The sequence below is a fragment of the Scatophagus argus genome, chromosome 3 (genome assembly GCF_020382885.2).
Source record: "Scatophagus argus isolate fScaArg1 chromosome 3, fScaArg1.pri, whole genome shotgun sequence".
NCBI classification, from domain to species: domain Eukaryota; kingdom Metazoa; phylum Chordata; class Actinopteri; family Scatophagidae; genus Scatophagus; species Scatophagus argus.
In genome coordinates this window covers 12,299,278-12,320,804 of record NC_058495.1, presented here as the reverse complement: position 1 = coordinate 12,320,804, position 21,527 = coordinate 12,299,278, and the positions used below count along the sequence as shown (strand labels likewise).

At 39.7% G+C, this 21,527-nt stretch overlaps 2 protein-coding genes across 7 annotated transcripts; one reads left to right on the top strand and one right to left on the bottom strand.

Moving 5' to 3' along the window:
• The first annotated feature begins 147 nt into the window (after window positions 1–147).
• Window positions 148–11,311, top strand: patz1 (POZ/BTB and AT hook containing zinc finger 1). 6 transcript variants are annotated; one of them, XM_046383598.1, is made up of 6 exons: window positions 148–2,665; window positions 4,305–4,368; window positions 4,488–4,659; window positions 6,137–6,295; window positions 9,717–9,929; window positions 10,339–11,311. In XM_046383598.1, exons 1-6 carry the CDS (start codon window positions 1,428–1,430, stop codon window positions 10,815–10,817), a joined length of 2,325 nt encoding a protein of 774 aa, XP_046239554.1. In that variant the 5' UTR covers window positions 148–1,427; the 3' UTR covers window positions 10,818–11,311. The 6 variants fall into 6 exon arrangements, with proteins under 6 accessions (XP_046239554.1, XP_046239555.1, XP_046239557.1 ...); XM_046383599.1 differs by lacking the exon at window positions 6,137–6,295; XM_046383601.1 differs by lacking the exon at window positions 9,717–9,929.
• A 2,848-nt stretch (window positions 11,312–14,159) lies between these two features.
• Window positions 14,160–21,246, bottom strand: LOC124056296 (solute carrier family 2, facilitated glucose transporter member 11-like). The gene is made up of 12 exons (XM_046383609.1): window positions 21,205–21,246; window positions 20,051–20,149; window positions 19,286–19,446; window positions 18,388–18,512; window positions 18,172–18,301; window positions 17,693–17,841; window positions 16,639–16,826; window positions 16,442–16,552; window positions 15,663–15,764; window positions 15,503–15,578; window positions 15,285–15,412; window positions 14,160–15,183 (listed from the first exon to the last, which is right to left on the bottom strand). Exons 1-12 carry the CDS (start codon window positions 21,223–21,225, stop codon window positions 14,989–14,991), a joined length of 1,485 nt encoding a protein of 494 aa, XP_046239565.1. The 5' UTR covers window positions 21,226–21,246; the 3' UTR covers window positions 14,160–14,988.
• Window positions 21,247–21,527: the final 281 nt, after the last annotated feature.

Below are 21,527 nucleotides of genomic sequence, written 5' to 3'. Positions count from 1 at the left end.
TTTGCTTAATTGTTTTAAATGATGTTATTCATGCACTGTGTCTGAACACCACCAACAGAGATCTGAGGTCTGTTTTCAACTCAATATTGTCAGTATTGGCCAGAGGAAATGCTGAAGGTTTTCTTGTAGGATACTAAGCACTTAGGGTAGAGACGTCAAACTGAGTTACCTTTTTATTTGGTCAAGTCTATTTGGTCAAGTCTACAGTCAAATGTAAAGCTTTTTTTTTATTATTTAACAAAAGCACAATATACAAACATTTAGGTAAACAATAGGGGCACATAAAAATCCAATTTGAAACAAATCTGTGAACTTGGCAGGAACAAAAAAAACCATTTTCCACTATTTTCAACTTTTAAATGCACATCTTGGTCACAGCTCCTTAAACATAATTGCGACCAAGATATGTAATGATGACATTATGACATAACTATTATAATCATCCAGGATTCCTTATTGTTTCTACTGTGTGTGCTGCAGTGGTCTGCAGAAAAGCCTGTCTTAGCGAAACTTGTAATGTGAAGTATTTGTTGACACTCTCGGAGAATTGTTTAATTACTATGGTCATTTTCAAGGTGGTTGAATGGATTGTATTAAAGTTCACTCTTCCTGCCCCTTGAATGTATGAAGGAGTTGTAACTGAGTAGTAACCCGCAACTGTCTTTAGATTTAAAGGTTCAACGGAAAACTGGTTGGTAAAATGAGACGTGTCATTATGAATATCGCTCAAGAAAACCCAAACACTGTTAACTATACTCCCTAAACCAACCGTTAAATAATTTCTCCACACGTTATTTGATACTTTTCAGTAGTACCGTGTTATACCCCTGAGCGTCTCCACTCGTTTGTTGTCATTTACATGTAATTTCCTGGGTCCCTTTTTAATCGAGTCAGAACTTGCTTTCAGTGATCTGTACAGCAGAATGCTTTTACATTCGTCTTGAATGGGTTTACAGACTGCTCTCGTACAGAGGAACGGGCTTTTTTCGTGTTTGTGGTTGGTTGGGGGAGGGGTTTTTACAAACAGACCAGGCAGGAAGAGACCTGCGTGTTTCATTCTGGCATAAAGACATGAAAGACCCCTGCGGTGCTGGGGCTCTAGGCGTCTAAGCGTTGGCATTGCAATGAGGAAGTCGTTTTAGAAAATACACATTCTGTATCAAACCCTAGAGAAACATTTTTCACAAAACAAGAGCGACCCCCACCCCACAAGAAACCAGGGTCAAAGTTCACAGGAAGCTGGGGGGCTGCCATTTTTCCCTGCTGCTGCTACTGCTAACGTTTAACGTTAGATGCTAAAACGACGGGGAGTGGCGGTTGGTGTTGGATTCTATAGCTAGCTGGAATCAACGGTTCGATAACGTTACTCTAAATACGCAGTTTCTCCGACCGTTGTTGCTAACAACCTGTTATTGGATGAATTCGGCATGGAGAAGGTAGCGGAGCCGTCTTGGACTTCTTCGTACACCTACCAGGTGAGCAAGCACAGTGCGGAGATGCTACACAACCTCAACATTCAGAGGAAAGATGGAGGCAGGTTCTGCGATGTGATATTACGCGTCGGCGAGGAGAGCTTCCCTGCTCACAAAGCTGTGTTAGCCGCGTGCAGCGAGTATTTTGAGTCCGTCTTCAGTCGCCAGACGGAGGGTGACGGCGACGCAAAGGAGCTGGAGATGCACACCATCAGCCCTAAAGTTTTTAAAGACGTTCTGGACTTCGCTTACACCTCTAGGATTGTCGTGCGGCTGGAGTGCTTCCCGGAGTTAATGACAGCTGCCAAGTTTCTGCTGATGCGATCAGTTATCGAGATATGTCAGGAGGTAATCAAACAGTCCAACGTGCAAATCCTCGTCCCGACCTCACGCGGAGGAGACGCCAGTCTTTTCCAGGCCACGGGAGCCACGGAGCTGGGTTTCCCGGTGGTACAGCAGGATCTGGTGAACGGAACAGCAATGCTGGTGAACGGTCAAAGCTTTGCTAACAATGCACAAATGCATGTGGATGGGAGTGACGACACCGCCGCCGTGTTATTGGAGGACGGCGGCGAGTCGTCGGTGCCAATGTTACAGCCTGTCGAAGGACTGTCCGTTTCCCCATCAACGGAAATACCGGGGAACGCATTTCAACATGACGCTGGCTCCCCGGGGTCGAAAAGGAGCAGGGGGAGACCAAAGAAAGCTGGTGGAGTAGTGGAGGCTATACACTTTAATCACGGCACCCAGAAAGACAATGGGCTTTTTCCTTGCGGTACCTGCGGTAAAGCTTTTACAGAGGCTTCCCGCTTGAAGAACCATGAAGCGCAACACGGAGCCCACACCGGCGGTGTTAACAACGTCGGCGACAGCTTGTCAACAGCATCTTTGCTGTCTCAACCTGCTCTGGTGGAAAACGGCGTGCAGTTACACGGAGGGCTGACGCTGGATAACGGCCGCAAACGGGAGAGGACCAGGCGGCATGTCGGCTGTGACATATGCGGAAAAGTTTTCCGCGACGTATACCACCTGAACCGACACAAGCTCTCCCATTCCGGGGAGAAGCCGTACGCATGCCATGTGTGCGGGCTCCGGTTCAAACGCAAGGACAGGATGTCATACCATGTGCGGTCCCATGACGGATCTGTCGGCAAACCTTATGTGTGCCAGAGCTGTGGTAAAGGTTTTTCAAGGTGAGTTGACCTACTGACCCTACTGCCCTGTATTTTGGAGTTGTACAAAAACATTGTTGTGACTGTGCCATTCAAGACCCCCTGGATAGTTTACAGTCTTGTTTCTTACTAGGCTTGTAGGTGCACATCTTTGTATCAGCATATGAGATGTATCACCTGATGGGCAGTAACTGCAGGTCATGGGCAAGTACTCAGAATCACAAAGCTGTTTAGTTTATTAAAATCCCAATTAGCTATAGCATTGCAGCAGCCATGCAGAAAAGTTGCACAAAACGCTGCACCCACGGTTTTGCAACAAAGCCTGAAACGTTGGAGGCAGATCATATCAGCCCTGCTGTTCCTCTTCTGAATCCTATTGATCAGCTTTAGAGATGCACAGTCATACAGAGACACATAATTTAGTCAGCTACCTAATTACCACGTGTGTGTGGTGGGGTATTATCCACATTTTAGGTCACTTTCTGCAAGAACTCTTAATCTTTCAGTTTCTGGTATTAGAAAACTGCAGGACCGTTGCTGAGGGACTTGTAATCTGTGTAATTTGGCTTCACCCACACAAACCAGTTTCCCAGGCTCAGTGGTCTCAGGCCTTGTTGCAAACTCACTGTCACCACCTACTGCTGTGGAGGTTAATACATGCAAAATACATGAAGAAAATAAATGAAAAGACACTTGAATTGGTTGCATACCAACTGCTAAAATATGCAAAAATGTGATGATAGTGTGGAAGTTTTGACAGAGCCATCCGCAGATTTATGGTAAAAATAGGCACCATATGAGGCCCTTCAGGTTTGCAACATTCAAGGAAATACAGCCAAGAGTGTTTTTTGATTTATTGTTTCAGTACTGGTAGGCAAATTAATGCAGCATGTGACATGACACATGACTACAACAACCCCCCACCTCCATCACCTTTTTTTCACGTATGCTTCTCCAGTGTGGACTGTCCTGTGAAAGAAAGTGAGATCGGCTTTAGTGAGATTTGTGTTTATTTTTTGGGAGCTCTTACAACATTTTTAAATCTTTATTTTTGTTTGTTTGTTTGTTTGTTTGTTTGTTTTTTAGAATAGGGAGGCTCCTTTTTGGCCACATCATTGCACTTATTTTATCTTATGTTATACATTTGACCTGTGCGTGGCTACAGCACTGTTGTCTCCTTGCACACTGCCAGACATCTTTTCTAAATATTTATGTTAATTTATATTTAGTAATTCAGTTTTATACTGACTAGGGTTACATTTTACAGACATCTTCGTCATAGTAAAATGCATACTTACTGTGTTTTCTATTTTTTCTAGATATGACTGTAACATGACAAATTAAGTAGATCTATCAGGCTGATATGTAACTTCATGTATATAGTATTGACGTTGTGACACTCAAACAAATGTAATGCAACAAAGGTAAACACCCACCGGGGAAGTACTCTTTCTACTCTTCAGTAAGTAATCGAGACAGATGAATAGAATGAGTGTCCATTACAACAACAACAACGCCAAAAACAACGCAATTTTCTTACACTTTAAATGAGAAGTGCTGTCGGTTAGGAAAGGCATCTTTAGCTGAGAGAAAATGTAATAGAAATTAGTCATAGATTGACACAAATGTTTTGGGTTTGTTTTTTTTTTCGTCTTTCCAGACCAGATCACCTGAATGGGCATATCAAACAGGTTCACACAACAGAGAGACCCCACAAGTGCCAGGTAATATTTAGTATCTATATATCAGAGTTAATGACAATGAAAACCCAGGGCTAATGATGAATTTCAACCTTAATATGTGAGAAAGTTTTTTTGAACTTTTTGAAATTTCCGTGTTTCAGATTTGTAATGCCTCTTTTGCTACAAGAGATCGCCTGCGGTCACACCTTGCATGCCACGAGGACAAAATCCCCTGCAAAGTTTGTGGCAAGTTTCTGCGAGCTGCCTACATGACGGACCACCTCAAGAAACACAGTGAAGGAACACATAACTACTGCGGCATTTGTAACAAAGGTAATTGTTTAAAATTTTTCAGCATGCAACACGCTCTTGCTGGCTTCCCTGAAGCCACCACGTCCTGACAAATATTTCATCGGCAGTAAAGTCATTCAGAGGATAAAAACTTGCTGTCATCTGGTTTTGGTATTTGGCAGTATTTGTTGCTTGTCCTTAGAAAAATAAGGGTTGCTGAAATGAATAAGGGAGGTGTATTTTGTTCTTTTTTTATACATGCTGCTAATGTTGAACCAAACATGATATTAGTTACTATTGGTTTGCAGCTTGCCTTCTTCACTTTGTAAAATCGGTGGTAAAATATCTCCAGAAATCACTGAAATGGGCTGTACAATAGTAACAACATGTCTGATTAATATATTCGGCCCGGATGTAGGAGGAAGTACCACCACTAAACATTTGAGTGTCTTTTTCTTCCTGAAGATGGTGGTGCTCACAAAAACTCAACTCAAAGAAAGAGTGACTTCATCATTGTCCTTGTGAGGATAAAAGCTACATTGTGATTCACATCATTCCATCTGGACCACATCTTTCAGGGACAGGTTGCATTCTGTTGTACAATTCTTTTCTTTTGTTGTTTGGTGGTAGACAATTTGAAATAGATGTGCCGAATGTGACAAATATGTCTGAATGTTGGCCGTCACTTTGTACATAAAGTCTTGGTGCGGAAAATGTTTTTTCAAGCTTTCTCAGCTTCTCAAACGGCACAATCGCTTATCAGGTTGACGATCCAGTTCAGGTCATGCACACATGAGAGACTTCTTCTTCTTCTTCTTTTTTTTTTATTAAGTTGTCATTTATCTATACAATCCTTATCTATGTAGGCTGGTCTGATGAAATTTTGTATCCTGTATTGCATGTGCGTTGTACAAAAAGACAATAGGAACAATGTTGCATTTACAACTACACGAGAGCAAACAAGATAGGAAACATGAAATGAACAAAGATGCAAATGAATAAAGATAAATAAAAAAAATAAAAACAGTGGCAAACCAGGAAAAAAAATGAAAATTCAAAACGAAAATATAAGGTCTGCATTAAAATAAAATCAGCAGAGACATTTTATCATAGAAATCTTCTGTCGTCCTTGAGACGAGATGACTGACAAGCAGAAATATATCCATCAACAATCAAAGTGTGAAACGAGGATAAATGTACAGTGATTGTGATTAAAGAACATCTTTTCAAACTGTGCACCACACTTTGTTTGCTCAGGATGAGAATTTAGATTTTTACTGTCTTGCCCATAATGTATTGATGCCCTTCACTGTTGAGAGATTAAATTCAGAGAGATGGATATTAATTTAACTTCCCTTCTGTAATTTATTAGTATTCCAGAGTTATTCTGGTCAAACCTACCACGGGATCTATTATTTCATCGCAGTCGAATACCCCTGGTGTAGCAGGACGCCCCTCTTCATTGTCAAGGCCCGAGTGTGTCAAACAACTGCCTTGTTTTTTGTTCTTCTGGTCCCAGGTTTCTCCACTGCGTCCTACCTTAAGGTGCATATAAAGACACACCATGGCTCTTCACTGCCCCCCTCTGCCACAATGCACACCTTCCCTGAGCCAAGGGGGGAACTGCAGATGCACAACGGCAACCCTTACCACATGGGACGCCAGTGCTCAGTGGAAGGCAAGCAGCCGCCCGCCCCATCCCAAATTTTCATGTTTCTGGCTTTTCATTTGCTCTGCTGCTTTTTTGGAGAAAAATGCTGCTGCATCTTTGTGTATGTTTTAAACACAAGCATACATCGACCTCTGCTGCCAAACTTTTTGCTTAAACATTTTCATGCGTTGGCTCTCTTTTTGCTAGCTACCTTTCAGTGTCTTTTATTCAGAGTGTGCAGTGTATGCGGAACAGTTCTGTAGTAATTAGGTAGAGGAAAAAATAATTTTTCCATTTTAAGAAATGTTTATGGACGCCTGAGTGTAAGAAAGGCTATGATGTAGTCAGCAACGATGGATTAAATATTCCTCAACTGTAATAAGATTTATTGTTGTGTTAAAACTGGTAGACTTTTCCTTCCTCTATACCACCATTTACTGTATCAGAGTGTGTAGATACTACAATTGGCAAGTCAGTGAAAGAAATTGGATTTGTGGTATCGGTAAAATAAATGTCCCATCATCGGTCTATAGAATTGGAACTACTGTGTAAATTATGACCTTTTTTTTATTTTGACAAGTAAGGGCATCTGCTACTAGTGCATCTATGCTACTAAAACACTGAATTGTTACCAGCATAATGTAGCTCTTCATTAGGCTGGAAATTTGGATTATAGCACAGACGAATTTAAAGTTTCATTTGTCAGCTACAGTAACTGAACAAGTTGATGTCTTTTAGACTTCATCACTGATACTTCTTACTCGTGACCATGTGAGAATATGGAGCACTGAGTCACTTTTTTTTCCTTCCCTTCTCTTGTAAGTGTGTGTCTGTTCAGCATGGCCATGGCATCTCATGGTTGACAGTGTGTGTTATTTGCTTGGCTGGCCCATCAGCAGTTATTCAGCAATGCACAGTGTTGCATGATCCATCCTAATGTGTACTCCATTTGCCCTGGATTCATTGAAAAGTCTTTGTAGTTGTGACATCCTTGTGGGAGAAGCAGTAGCGTAGAGACAGTGCACAGTTGACTGTCAGGCACAACCACGCTTATAAAGTAATATGGAAGACAATGTTATCGTATGTTGATCGTGCTTTTAACCGACTTACACATACAAAACTAAGGTTGACTATCAAAATTTTTAATTATAATGAGAGCTTCTTTTGCTTCCAGGACTTCCAGAATGCAGTGAAAGCATCAGCTGGCCAGTAAATCATTAAAACTAATCATGCCCTGCTACTTTGTTTACCATCTTGTAAAGTGCACTGTAGTAGATATTTTGCTTGCCATGCTATTAACGCACATACTCCTTAATAGATATTTCCTTTTATTATCGTTTCTTGAGCTAGACTTATTTTGAGAAATTGTGCTAGCCTCTTTTTAATCGGTGATATTATCATTCTTGATACTACTAGTGGTGCAACTGATCACAAAACCCACAGTTCAGATTGTATGACGTTTTTTTAGTCACGGTTCGGATCATTTTTCAGTTCAACAGCAAAAAAATCAAAAACAAAGATAAGATATATATAGACATATATATATATATATATATATATATCGTTTTATTTTGTAAAACACTTAAGGAAATTTTGCCCTTCAAATGAAAACATTTAACTCAAAACAAGGTGTTAATCCTTCTTCCTTTAAACATGGACAGTGAATTAGTCCACATCATAAGAAAATCTTAAGATGTCCATCCAATGTTTAAATATCTTAAAATATATAAATTTTAGTGAATTTAAAAAAATAACCTGATTCATCGTCATAAAAAAGAAAAGTGAAAGCAGAACAGACCTGAATTTACAACCAAAATGCTCCCACACAGGCGACTTAGGTGATGCGGGAGGCTTTTCAAGCTCATCCGTTCCTCCGCTTGTCATGCTATCACACTGTTGTTTAGATTATGCTACATTCCTGTGTTGTCTGGCACATCAGAAAAGGAGTTTCAGAGTTAGAAAATGCATGTGAACGCCGACTTCCAAACAGGGAGACTAGGATTATCCGAGGAACACATGAATGCAGCGTAAATATGCTCCACTCATGTGAACACACAACACAACTTTGCACAATCAATCAGTTATAGCGTTTAGATCAATTTTGGTTGTCATAGTTTGCTGGCAAAATTGTGACCAGAGCAGCATATTACACAATGCAGTGACTCACAGATATTTCATGAAATACGCAGATGATTAGTTGTATTTTTCATATGTGTCCTTTGGGCAGCATTGTTTGCCTGCTCGGGTCTCTGGTGGATCAACTTAAGAATAGCATTGCTTAAGTTGTGAGCAGATTAGATAATTGATTGTGGAGTCATTTAATGGTATGACTAGATGAGTAGACTACCTTTTACATTAAATGTCTTTTCCTTCATTACTGTGGACATCAGTTTGTATGTGTGCAATGACGTGGCACATAAATGTCATCTAAGCATTGAAGATAACTTTGAACGGCAAAACTAAAAAAGCTAATTGCTGAACCAGTAAGAGACTGGAGTTTTTCCTTATCCGGATCGAAGTTGAAGGATAGAGGTTGTCATATCTTGCAGACTGTAAAGCGCCGTGTGATTTGTGATATCATGCTGCAGTCAATTTCACTTGACTCGGCTTGATTTTGAATAATTAAGCAGTAAATTTTGAGTAATTTCTAATTTGCACTTGATGAGCTAAGAACTCGGAGGATTTGGCAACCATTTGGTTTTAATGATTTAATTCTTAGTCAAAAAGCTCATCAGGTACATGAGCAGGAAAGAAAAACTGAAAATATAATTTACCTTTGGAAATGACCATGGACATACATGTGTACTGTCACTATATTTACTGCAGTTGTCTCTGTAACTTTCATTTAGTGTCATCATGTCATTTGTGAGGCAAACAGGTTGGCTGTGTAAAAATTCTACTTTGTTATTCACAGTATGGGCTTTTCTCACAGGAATCTGACATGTTACAACAGGATGCACAGGTGTAACTAATAAAACTAATAATGGCTCTCCGTTCATTCAGCTATGTCAGTGAACCAGTGCGCACACTAGCAGGTTGTTACACCTGCATTAAAAGTGGTCAGTAAGTTTATATTTCCACCTGTGTTTAACAAGTCAAAATGTCCGTTATGAGAAAGGTCTGTATTCAAATGGCACACAATTTATGTAATTTTACCTGACAATAGAAAGCACACTTATCAAGTGTTTTAGTCAGTTATTTCAATCATCATTCACATCACAAGTCAGTTCAGTGATAGAGTATTTGCTAGATGGGAGACGAGAACAAGTAAATTCATCACTCAGCTTAAATTCAATCAGATTAGTAAACCTGTCTTGCTTGCTTGTTTACAGACAGCTTTTCAAATACTAGTGATGAAATGAAGGTAATTTTGTCCGTATGGTTTTCGCCGGCCTGTCATGTCTGCCCCTCCTCCCCCTTCCTTTCTCCCTGGCCGGGTGTTGTGTAGACCTGTGCGCCAGTCGCCAGCTGCTTCTCACCTCGTCTGAGGCAGAGGGTCGCTTTCATGGGCTCTCTGGACACCCAGTTCTTCCCCAGCCTGGCCCTCCATCCTTGGGCCTGCAGCCTGAGCTGCTCATGGGGAAGGCAGGTGGGGCTCCATATTTCTGGGAGTGTCGCTCTGGCGGGTTGCCTGGCTTCCCCGTCCATGGGCCTGTCGCAGGTCAGTACAGTCCAGCAAGAGGGTGGGTGGGGGCATGGTGCTAGCACTGCCCACTGGTTGGACGAACACAGCAGAATTGTCAGTGGACACTGGGCAAATGGACTGAGATAGATGATTGTATAGTTTAATGCTGTAGCCACTTTTTGAAGGAATTCTTTCTGTTTTCTGTTTTTTGTTTGGAAATCATATTAATTGATTGATCTGTAAACTTAATCCTCACAATTTTCTAAAGTAAAATTTTTAAGTTTTACAGGTGCCAACTGGACTAAAATTGTACTGACAAAGCCTACTTTATAATTCATTCGTTCCTAATTCATGCCCCTCTTTCCTCCCATTTCCCCCTTTTTTTGTCTTTCTCTCTGTCTCTGTCTCACTCTCCACCTTCCTATCCATGCTGTGTTTACCACAGATGGGCAGGAAAATGCCGGGAAATGCCCTCATCTGGAATCAGAAGAATCAGATCCTTCATTTGGCGAGCTGTCCAATGGCGACGAGCTCAAATCCCCACACAAACCGGACGGGCCAGAGCTCGAGATGCCCTCTTTAGCTTGCAATGGAGCCTCTGTGGGAACCTTGGCGTCTCCAGAAGGATCTAAACCCAAGACAGACCCTGAGAAGAAGTTTACCTGCAGCATCTGTGGCCAAGCTTTCCGCACCAAGTCCTACCTCAACAAGCACCAGCACAGAGTTCACAAAGCCCAGAAGGCCCAGGGGGTTTCAGGGTCGGGCTTAAATGAGCTGGCCCCCTCCCTGACCTCTCCCTTCTCCCCTCAACAAAACATGTCTCTGCTCGAGTCGTTTGGCTTTCAGATAGTCCAGTCTGCGTTTGCCTCTTCACTGGTGGATGCCGAGGCAGGTCAAAGCGGAATTGACTTTGGAGGGAAGTGAAATATTTGCTAAAGTTCTTGCAAAGCCTCTTATTCTTAGGAGAAAGCCGGGTCGCCCACAGAATATGCTCTGTATTTGGGAGTAACTTTGCCTCAAGACTAGTTTTTCTGTTCTTGATGTTGCTTAATGTGTATCTGATATTTTTGTCACAAACTGCCATACGATTCCTACTTTTTCTACTTTTTGAGAGTATGGAAAGTGTGCGTACGGTGTTTAAATTTTCTTTATAAAGAAACAACATGAAGGTTTTATGTCCTTTATCTGATGTGGATCTGTTGAAGTTACGCTTTCATTTGTTTTTTGGCTTGTGTGTGCGTTCTTAGCTGCACAAATGTTTCTTGACATTAATTATTTACTGCAACCTTAAAACAAGTAATTACTTATCGTCTGTTTGTGAATTCTGTATTTATGTTGTTTTTCTGCTTCTTTTTAAGAAGGATTTTTTGTTCTTAATGACGGGGATTTGAATTGGCCTCAATTTTTTTTTTTTTTTTTTAGCAAGAAGAAACATTCCTAACAGTCCTGAGGCATATTTCATGACACATTTATTATAAACAGTTTTCTTTGGCTTCATACAGAAAATGCCAGTTTGGTGGCCACTGAGTAGCACTGTCAAGGACCTTAATGAATTACTACTGACAGGATTACACCTATGAAGCACTTTTAAAACGTGCATTCAGACAAAGCCCATTTTACACTGCAAGCTAGCTCACAGGAGAGAACCATTGTGATTTGTGTGTTATAGCAGAGTTGCATCTTGCAGCAACTTGCAACAACAACCACTCGTCCTGTAGAGTCTAGCCTACAGAATGTAAGTGGAAAAAATGCATTTGAAGCTCCAGTAACATCACATCCTTTCCATTTTTACTTGTTTTTATCCTGGTGTTAAGTGCTTGTTTACCTACTGGTGGAACTTCCCCATTTTCCATAAGTGTTGCTCAGGTTGCCATTCACTAATAACCTTGAGCAGGTGAATTTTAACCAGAAAGCAAACAGCTGGTACACTGCTGTGATAGCTGGAGGTATGTGCTCCAAATGAGGCAAATCTACTGGCAGCTCATTTGGATGTTATTGGTGTTGTTTTTTTTTTGTTTGTTTGTTTTGGTTTTTTTTTATTTTTGATGATTTGTGAAACTAATTATTCAAATGAAAAATTGCAGGAGTAAGGAGAAGAAAGCCATTATTAGTATGATCTATACTGTGTACAGGAATACCTTTTTTGAAATTGAATTTTACCAAGATAAAGATGTCTTTGACCTATAAAATTAGTCTTGAAATATGCCTTGAGCTTGTTAGGAATGATTTTTGTACCCCCCACCCCCAATAACAAGGTTTGCAAGTCTTGTTTGTTAGCTATTAAATCAGTTGTGTACATTAAACAGGGACCAAGATCAGGTATATTTTCAGTATATATTTTGAAAAATTGTAGATTATATTTTATTAACTTATTCATGCCCTTGGTTCGGTGTACAGTTTTTTTTTTTAATTGTCAAATGAAAATCTTGTGATTTGCTCATTTTGATAATTTTTCACTCTAAATTATGTTAAATGGACATGTGTGGTTATGTGTGTGCTAGACGAAGGATTCTCACCCCGATCCACCAGCCTCTTGACTCTCCGAATGAAATGCAACTTTTACAGAGTCATGTGATTAAGCTCACTTTAATCCTCTTGTGTCTCTTCCTCTTCCTGTGTTGTTCACCCTCCTCCTATCAGATTGGCTTGTGCTGTTAGTAGATGACATGTCTTGTGTTTGCACTAATCGTCGCTAGGTTAAGGCACAAGCCATCCGTCTTGAGTCTGTTACAGTGAAAATGTGTTTGATCCAACATGTTGAATCCAAGACATTCCTGAAATCACTGCGCAATGGTAGCCTCGCTTCCACTTTTCTGCTTTGCTTTGTTTGATTTGAAAACTCGCTCCATGTCCACTGTTAGACATGATGTTTAATTGGTTTTGCGTCTTAAAAGAAATGACAGGGTGTTATTGATTGTGAGTGAAGATATAGTAAATTTGTACTTTGGTTTTGGATCCCTGTCAGCCAGGAGTTAGAAAAAGAATGGCCATAAACACTGCTGGCATTCAGGACAAAGAAATCTACACTAAAATAATAAGTATCAAAATTAAAATTTTGTGTCTAATTGACTTCTCATACATGTCAGACATCAGTTGATTAACATTTGTCTCCAAAGTTTGTGTTTTTTCTTTCGTTGTAAAACCCGTGTCATGATTCAGATCAAATACAGTCCAACAGTGAAGGGGCTTAGAAACGTGTGTGTGTGTGTGTGTGTGTGTGGTGATGGCTCTGCAACAAAAGAGTGTACAGTTGTGTGTGTGTGTGTTCCTGTGTTCGAGCTGTGTTTCCTGCTTTCTGTTTAATTATTATTTCTGAGTAATTTAGTCTGGTAAATTCAGTACATTCCTATATTATTTATGGTTATGATGTGATTGTAACAAGTGTATATACCATTCATATACACATTCTATAAATATATATAAATATATATGAACCAACCAATATGATCAGTGTTTGTCAATGGTAGTCCTGTACATACTAGGTTTTGGTTTGTTTGTTTGTTTTTGTCTATCATCTGGAGGGATGTTAAATTATGGCCATTTGATTGAAAGTGTAACCTGCATGTTGTGGCATGCGAGCTGAGCTGGGGACTGAATGTCGATCACTGGTTGGTGGCAGTAATAGTTTCACTGTTCGCTGTACTGTCACTCTGCTCTGGTAGCACTCACACTGCCACCTACACGACTTTGTCTTTGACCAAGTTTTTTGTCCTTTTTTGATCCACTCTGCACTAGTATTTACTTCATTTAAAAGGTAATAAGGATTGTTTTGGTGTTCATTATCAAGTGGAGGATACCGTTAAGGAAATGATGTTCCTTTGTTTGTTTGTTTTTCCCCCCATTGGGATGTGTGCTTTTGTTTTTACTGATGTTGGTACTCAAGCGTAAAAGATGATGATTTTTGAAGATTATTTAGGCCTAAATGTTTTCCTTTCTGTTTTTTGGTCTGTTGCAAAGTGCCTTCCAAATACTGATTGTGCACAGCAGTGGATTAAAAAAGGGCCTCTTTTCTAAAGGTTAAGAATTGTACAGAGTGACTTGCATCGACACTTTTTTGTACACACAGAAAATGTACAATATGTTAACTTGGTATTTTATCATCGTACTCAACAAGATTGCTCTTAAAACATGTGAGCTACATGTTTTGTTATAACATCTTTGGACATGTTTCAATATAAGCATACTTTTCTATAGATATTTGTTTTTGTACTCTGTTATTGAGTCTCATCTCTCTTGTTGGTACAGAGATGAGCATCAAATAAATTGCAATTGAAAAATCTCCTAATTTTTCTCTTGTAATTATTACCGGTAAATAGTGAGACTCAAACAGGTTATTGGGAGCGGGGCAGGCTAACATGTCTGACCCTAATCATTTTACCACTCATCTGGTACAGCAGGGGGCGCTGTGTCTTGGTGTTGTGGGGGGAAGCAAATCTTTATGCCTCACAGGGTGAGCTACTAATCTAGTAAGTACAGAGAATATAAATCAGTTGCTCTGCTGCTAATACTTCAAATTCATTTTGTTGCTAATATTTCTGCACTTCTTCTATTACGGGTATTTGGAAAACACTGTAGTTCGGATAAGGTAGATCTTATTCTGGTGATCTCCTCTGTTGTCAGTTTCACCTGTCAGGATACACAGAAGTCAACCCAGGAAGCCACAGAGACTTGAGGTACCGCAGCAGCACTTCAACTGCACAAAGGTTCATATGTTTTAAGACTGCTGAAAGGAGGAGGAGCAGTTTAAAGCTGTACCTCAATGTCCACGGTCAGTCAGAGTTGTGATTAAGCTTTGCGTTTGTTAAAATTGTTAAATGACTGTAGCGAATGCCAGTTAATTATAGTAAATAACTATGGAGCAAGAGAAACACATTCAGATGCAATTGCAAATAATTTATTTTCCATGTTAATTTATTTACAAACTCCACATTCTTATTGTGAGCATTCTGTTTGTGGTCTGGTTTCAAAGTGTATAATATTCTGTTAGATGGTTACATGAAAAGGTAATAAATACATTCATATTTATGTTGACTGATATACAATTACATGTTTTCTTAAAATACAGTTAAACTGATTTAGTATGAAAAACAAAAAGTTAAAATTTAGTAGCAAAAGCAATGTCAGTCTTCTCAATGTCAGCGCTCCTGTTTTTGTAATTCAGTTTGTTGAAGTCCTCCATAATCTCTACCATTGTCTTCCCTTTGGTCTCCGGGACGAAATATATCATAAAGGCCGCACTGAAAATGCAGTAAGCCACGAAAATCAAGAAGCAGAACTGGCCGAGCCCATCCTGTACGGACACATGAAATCAGATTGTGTTAGATGGAGCAGCTGATGCAACATATGATATGATGTATACAGATTATATATGATACACAGCAGGTATCTCACCACAATGTAGCCAAACAACATCCCCACAAGGAACATGCTCAACCAGTTAACAGTCCCACTGATCACATAAGCAGAAGGACGCCAGGCTTGTAGGAAGAGGTCAGCAGGGAGAGCCATAGACACTCCAGCTGAAAGAAGATAAAACATTTGTTTCAGCTGGCTAGACAACATTGGTGAAACGCTGTACCTTTGTGGTCAACAAACAATAGAAAGCTCACAAGGTCCAAGTCCATAAAGGCAGATGACACAAAAGATCAGGGCGATGTTCACATACGGGATCCATGAATTCAGATGCTGTATGAAAAGAGAAACATTACTAATTTGCCCTCTCCAACACAGTCTAGAAAAGCACATTGTTATCAGTGTGTGTGTGTGTACCTTAATGGACAGCGTGACCGTAAGTACAGACATGGTGACACCCATCAACAGATAGCCATAGCCCATGAGTTTCTTTCTGCCAGCACGATCTATAAAGAAAGACTGGGACGCAACAGAACAGACATGTCAGATAATATCTACATATTTAGTTGTTTTATACTCTGAACTTTATGCCCTCTGCAATACATACAGTGAATCAACAACCCGTTTTACCCATTCCTTATGAATTTGTAAAGTTATCTATAGAAGTAGTATCTGAACATACAGGAAAAAAATAAATAAGACCTATCCTCACAGAGCCAATCGCTCCCTATTAGATAAAATTAACAATTTTTTTAATTAATTTTTTACTGTACTGTATTTATCACATTATTAAGTGTTTTGTGTTTGTATTTCACTGCTACACGAGCAGTGGTCCTTTGAAGACATATAAATTGATTCATTATGAACAGTCAAGAATGGCAGTTATTATTCGTTATGGAAATATTCTATTTTTCATTTAACTTTTAACAGCTTCTCCTCTCCCAGTCCTTTCTGTGCTTAATGAAAAAGAACTTGTAACACTCACCAAAGATGTAGGGCTGAATGTCCAATTTTATATAATCGTGTGGTGTATAGCAAAGGTCCACAGTCTGAGCAGATATTATTTTATGTGCATTATGTCCAAATTTCAGACTCTTTTTAGTCTCTTTAAGTTGTTTTGTACTGCCTTGCTATCTTCCTTTAGGCATCAGAGTAATTTCATGATCAGTTCCATATTACTTTAAAGAGATACTTACACACAGCGTTACAGTGATGAGCTCTGTCGCTCCTATACCAATGGACAAGTAATGCATCTGGTCCTCTGGCACTCCTGACTCACGGAAGATGTCAAAGGCGTAGAAATACAGCTACATGAGAGAATGAAGTGTGAGAGTCTGTTAAATCCGACATGTTGTGTGAATGTGATTGTTACGAACAACGGAGCTGCACATACGGCGTTGATGCCGCAGAACTGGACCCCAGCGCAGGGGATGGCCAGAGTCAGCAGCTGCCATCTCACACAGCGAGAGGTGAGAACATCCTTCACCGTCTTGGCCTTCTCTCCCTGTGCGCTCTCCCTCTCTTTCTGCATGTCGTCCAGCTCCATCTTTAAGTCATCATCCTGCCACAGCCACTGCAGGGCTTTCACACACAGTTTACAAAAACATGACAAGTCTGCCGTTGATTTAATCTGAACTTAAGTAAAAGTTTGACATGTGTTCTCTCGGTCCAGGCCACCATTTGCTATCACAGCGTCAGGGCACAAACATGCCATTCATTTGCTTCTCTGTGCGGGATATGAGACATCAACATGCTGCAGGGCCCAGGAGCAAGTAGCAACCAATGGTGGAACAGCATTTTTACTCAAGTGCTGTACAAGTATTTGCATTCGATGTAATTTTGTACTTCTGCTCCACTACATTTATCTGACAGCTTTAGTTATTAGTTGTAGATTACAATATCCATACCATTCTTGCCAGTGAAAATAAAGTGTTGCTAAACTTGGTGACTCTGATGATGTTAGAACTTATTAACAAGTGTTATGGCAATTTCATTTCTGCCTGTAGTGAGTTAAGCAAAGGAAAACGCAACAAATCCGGAAGATAGCGTGCACCAAAATGTTTTAATCTCTATAGAGAGGAGGCAACACGCAGAACCACACGGCAGCAAGCAGTTCAGAGTTGTGCCCCACTGGTTGAAGACTTCATCCCATTTTATACTTTCTGATGTGTCTCTGGTTCTTTGTTTGGAGCTTCAAAGACATTCCTTCACAAGTTGAAGGAAAAAACAGACAGGATGTCATAATTCAGGTTGATCTCTTGTGAGATGAAGATCTCTTCCTGCCCTCTGCTTTACCCAGAATGTTATTTATAACAGGGTTATAACAGTAAGTTCACCAAGTCATTACTTGGTGTTGTTACTACAAAGCATACAAAATTTCCATCACACTAGCAAAAATGGCTTTGTACACTTCATGATCCAGCGCAGAGTCTGTTGTGTCCACTCACCTTTTCTGGTCCCCTCAGTGTCTCCTTTGTCAATATAAAGGTATCGTGGTGCTTCAGGGAAGAACAGCAACGTCGCAAACTGCAGGATGGCAGGAATACCACTTACAGCTAAGAGATATGGCCACATTTCTTCTGAGCCCATAATCTCCCTAAACAGAGTGTAAAACAAAGACATTTAGTGAAGCAGCAGGGAAAAGGCACTTAAAACTGGTACTTAAAGTGCTATTAAAATTGGTTAATGCATTATCTGAGGTCGGCACGGCCTTGTATTTTAGTCGAGAACAAGAAAAAAGTCTTGATCACAACAAGAAAGAACTAAATGGACAATTGCCAGATTTTTGTAATGTTTCGACAGAATTATAACTTGCCCCCCTTAATAAGTGAATGAGTACGGTGTTCTTTTTCTGCCCAGTTTGTTATTTTTTTCGCTCTAAATATTACTGAATTTGTGCCATAACGAGCCAACATGCAGTTCTTACTTGATGCCAATGATCTGACCCGTGACTTTTCCAAATCCGATGAAAATTGAGCCTGTGAGAGTCAGGAAACCTCTGAGTTTCTTTGGTGAACACTCCCCGAGGTACATGAGATGCACACTCAGACCGAGACCTGTGGAGAGAAACAAGATGAAGGTGAAAAATCTGACAGCAAAGGCAGTTAATACACAACACATGCTACATGTTGTCAGCACCTACCAACATTATATCCATAAAGCAATCTTCCCAGCAAGATCATCTCAAAAGATTTGGCCGTGCGACTGAAGAGCATGAAGAAAGCAGCGACAATCGCCACAACATTGTTGAACAACAGAGTTTTTTTCCTGCAATGCAAAATCAAAAGAAAGCTATATTAAATGGGATTTGAGGAAATGTGTTTGCCTTGCAGGCATTACACATTATCAGTCTATGAGCACATTTCATCAGATTTTGTAATTTAGTTTTTATGTTGTACTTTTACAAACCTGCAACATTAAACAGTTTGATCTTTTGGGCAAACTGACACACTCCTACTTTCTTGCCAAGAATCAGATGAAGAATCTGTTACCACTCCTGTTCATGAAACTTAAGGCTGCCATCAGCAGCTGATTAGCTTTACTTAGCACAAAGACTGGAAAACAGCTAGCTTGGCTCTGTCCAAAGTTAACAAAAGCTGTACGCTACAGCTCATCCCCATGTTGTATCTCCTTTGTACAATTTGTACAAAAAACAAACTGAAACTTATAAATGAATAAATATGTTTTTCATATTTGTGTCGGTTCTTTTGGCTCCTAATCAAAAATAAACTGATGTCAGCAAGTAATTGTTGAGTGTTTGCCATTAATTAAAATTCCTGTAGTTGTGGGGACAAAAACCTGCTTACACAGTCACATTGTGAGGACACCCCTTACTCCTGCCTTACTTATGGGGACAAAATGCAAGTCCCCACAATTGAATATTACAGTGAAATCTTGCTTTAAGGTAACGGTTAAGATTAGGCAAGTAATGTTTATTGTTATGATCGGTGGTGGGTAAGTCTCCAGGAAATGAATGTAAGTCTATGTAATGTCACCAGAGGTGACGGAAACAACTCTGTGTGTCTGCGTGTCTGTCTCACCGTCCATAAGTGACAGGAAGACTGCCGCTGTGAACAGCCCCAGCCCAGGCTCCAAGACTTAAAACAGCCAAGATGAAGGACCAGATGAGCTGGTTGGTAGAATCAGCCACAGGAGCTCCATACCTCAACATCCATGTGTAGTTCACGAAACTCTGAACATGCTGCAGGTCGGAGAGGTAAAAGGACAAAGTTAAAGTGGCCAAACTTGATGTTTCAGCAGGTTTGAACCACTGAGTTGTGGCTGAACAAGGGTGATTTTTGCTCATTAAGTAAATCAGAAAATTAAATAATGATCCATCACGGGGTATGCATCGCTTTTAAAAGTAAAGTTCATATAACAATGATAATAATATTAGTAATAAATGTTCAAATAACTACCTGCAGTGTGGAGCAGCCTTAAACTCTTAACCTCTTAAACTCTTTACTTTTCAGGCAGTTTGTACTAACCTTGCTGCTGTTACAACTATGTTTTAGCTTGCATTGTTATATCCTGTAATTGCATTAGTGGCCAATGCAGCAGAAAGGTCACAGTTTCACTTTGAAATGATTTATTAGCCAATACAAAACTAATGAGATAAAGAGTACTACTACTACTACTGCTTATACTGCTTATAACTTATATAACTTATAATAATAATAGTATGGGTAAGTAAGGGATTAGAATGCAGTGTCACATTACTGCCAGAATAAAACAAATGGTCATGAAATCACAATTATCAAGAAATGGCTAATAATCTAAGTAAAACTCTGAAGTAGAAACCTTACCATTGCTGGAGAAGCGATGGCAGAAACCTGAATCCCATATTGAAATGATCCCCCAATTCCCAGCACCAGCGACAGCACATAAAGCCTCCAGTATTGCAGCTAAGATGTAAGGCGGAAATCATAAGTACAGTAACCCACTTTGGTCCTTTAATCAGACAGCAGTTATTTACAGGGCCTGATTTGACACTAACAGAGGATAGCAGGAGTGTGTTTAATGTTTAGAAATGTCATTCATGAATCTCTATGATGCTCTGTAGAAATCCCACTTCTGTGTTCCTCACAGTTCCTCCTTATTCCTTATTCTTTTAGAGACGTAACGGTTTAACCTTCAACATCTTGTTATAAATGCAGACACACAGCTACAAATTCAAATTATATTTCACATTGTTAACACTTTGTTTTGATCCAATCGAAGGCATATTTTTTTTGCTGCACTACATTTATCTGAGAACTAAAAACACTACTCACGTCATTAATTGGTATAAGTGATGACTTTGTGTGAGTCTATATATTGCTGTTTTTTAGATAAATCCTACAGAGTATATCTTTAGTATCTGAATTAACTTTTGTCACCCCATTACGATGGTGATGAAAGGAGCTTCAATTTTGGTGCTCAGTACATAATAGGTAAATAAATTTTCTTCACAATAAAAGTTGCTTCATCCCAGTTACTCTGGAAAATTGACAGACTTTTTTGGAGGTGTTCAGAAGTGGAGAGTATTTCAATGAAAACAGTCTGAAAACTTTCTTTTCCTCCAGCGTTGCAGTACGGGCATCAGAAAGTTTTAGAGACAGCATATTGTTTCAGGATTTGGGTGAACTGGCCCTTTCTATGATATTCTTTAATGGTTTAATTATTATATTTTAATTTTTATTTCTCATATGGAAAGTCTAAAATTGCTTTTTTTATTTACAGTTGTGCTTTCATCAGCTTTTCACCCATGATGCACCTATACAAAAAATGTTTTTTTTTCTGCATTTACTTGATTTTTCTGTATCTCATTTGTTTTCCGGAGTTAACCAATTCTTTCAAATAGTTTTTTCTTTTGCCTGAGCCTCCTGATACGCATAATAGAAGAAGGTTTGTAAAAAAAAGAAAAGAAAAAAGAAACACAGATCACCAACAGAGCTGTGACATAACAATGTTCACATACCTTTCTCGATGCACTGTCCATTTTTTTTTTCTGCGCTGTCTCCCCTGGATGCTGGCTGCAGGAGGAGCAGACAATCAGCTTATATGATGAATGTCTCCATAAGTTACACATCACAAGAGGTTGGTTGTCCATTCGTGTTGGACAACCAACCTCTATTGATGTGTAACTTCAAACAAAGTCATCATGTTTTAACATGTGTGACAGGGATGACCTTGCGCTGCGGTACATTCAACCTGGTCTGTCTGGTTGATTCCTGCAGTGGTTACAAGTGCTGACAGTTAATTCTGTTTACTGGTTAGATATCACTTTATGGAGGTGTATTA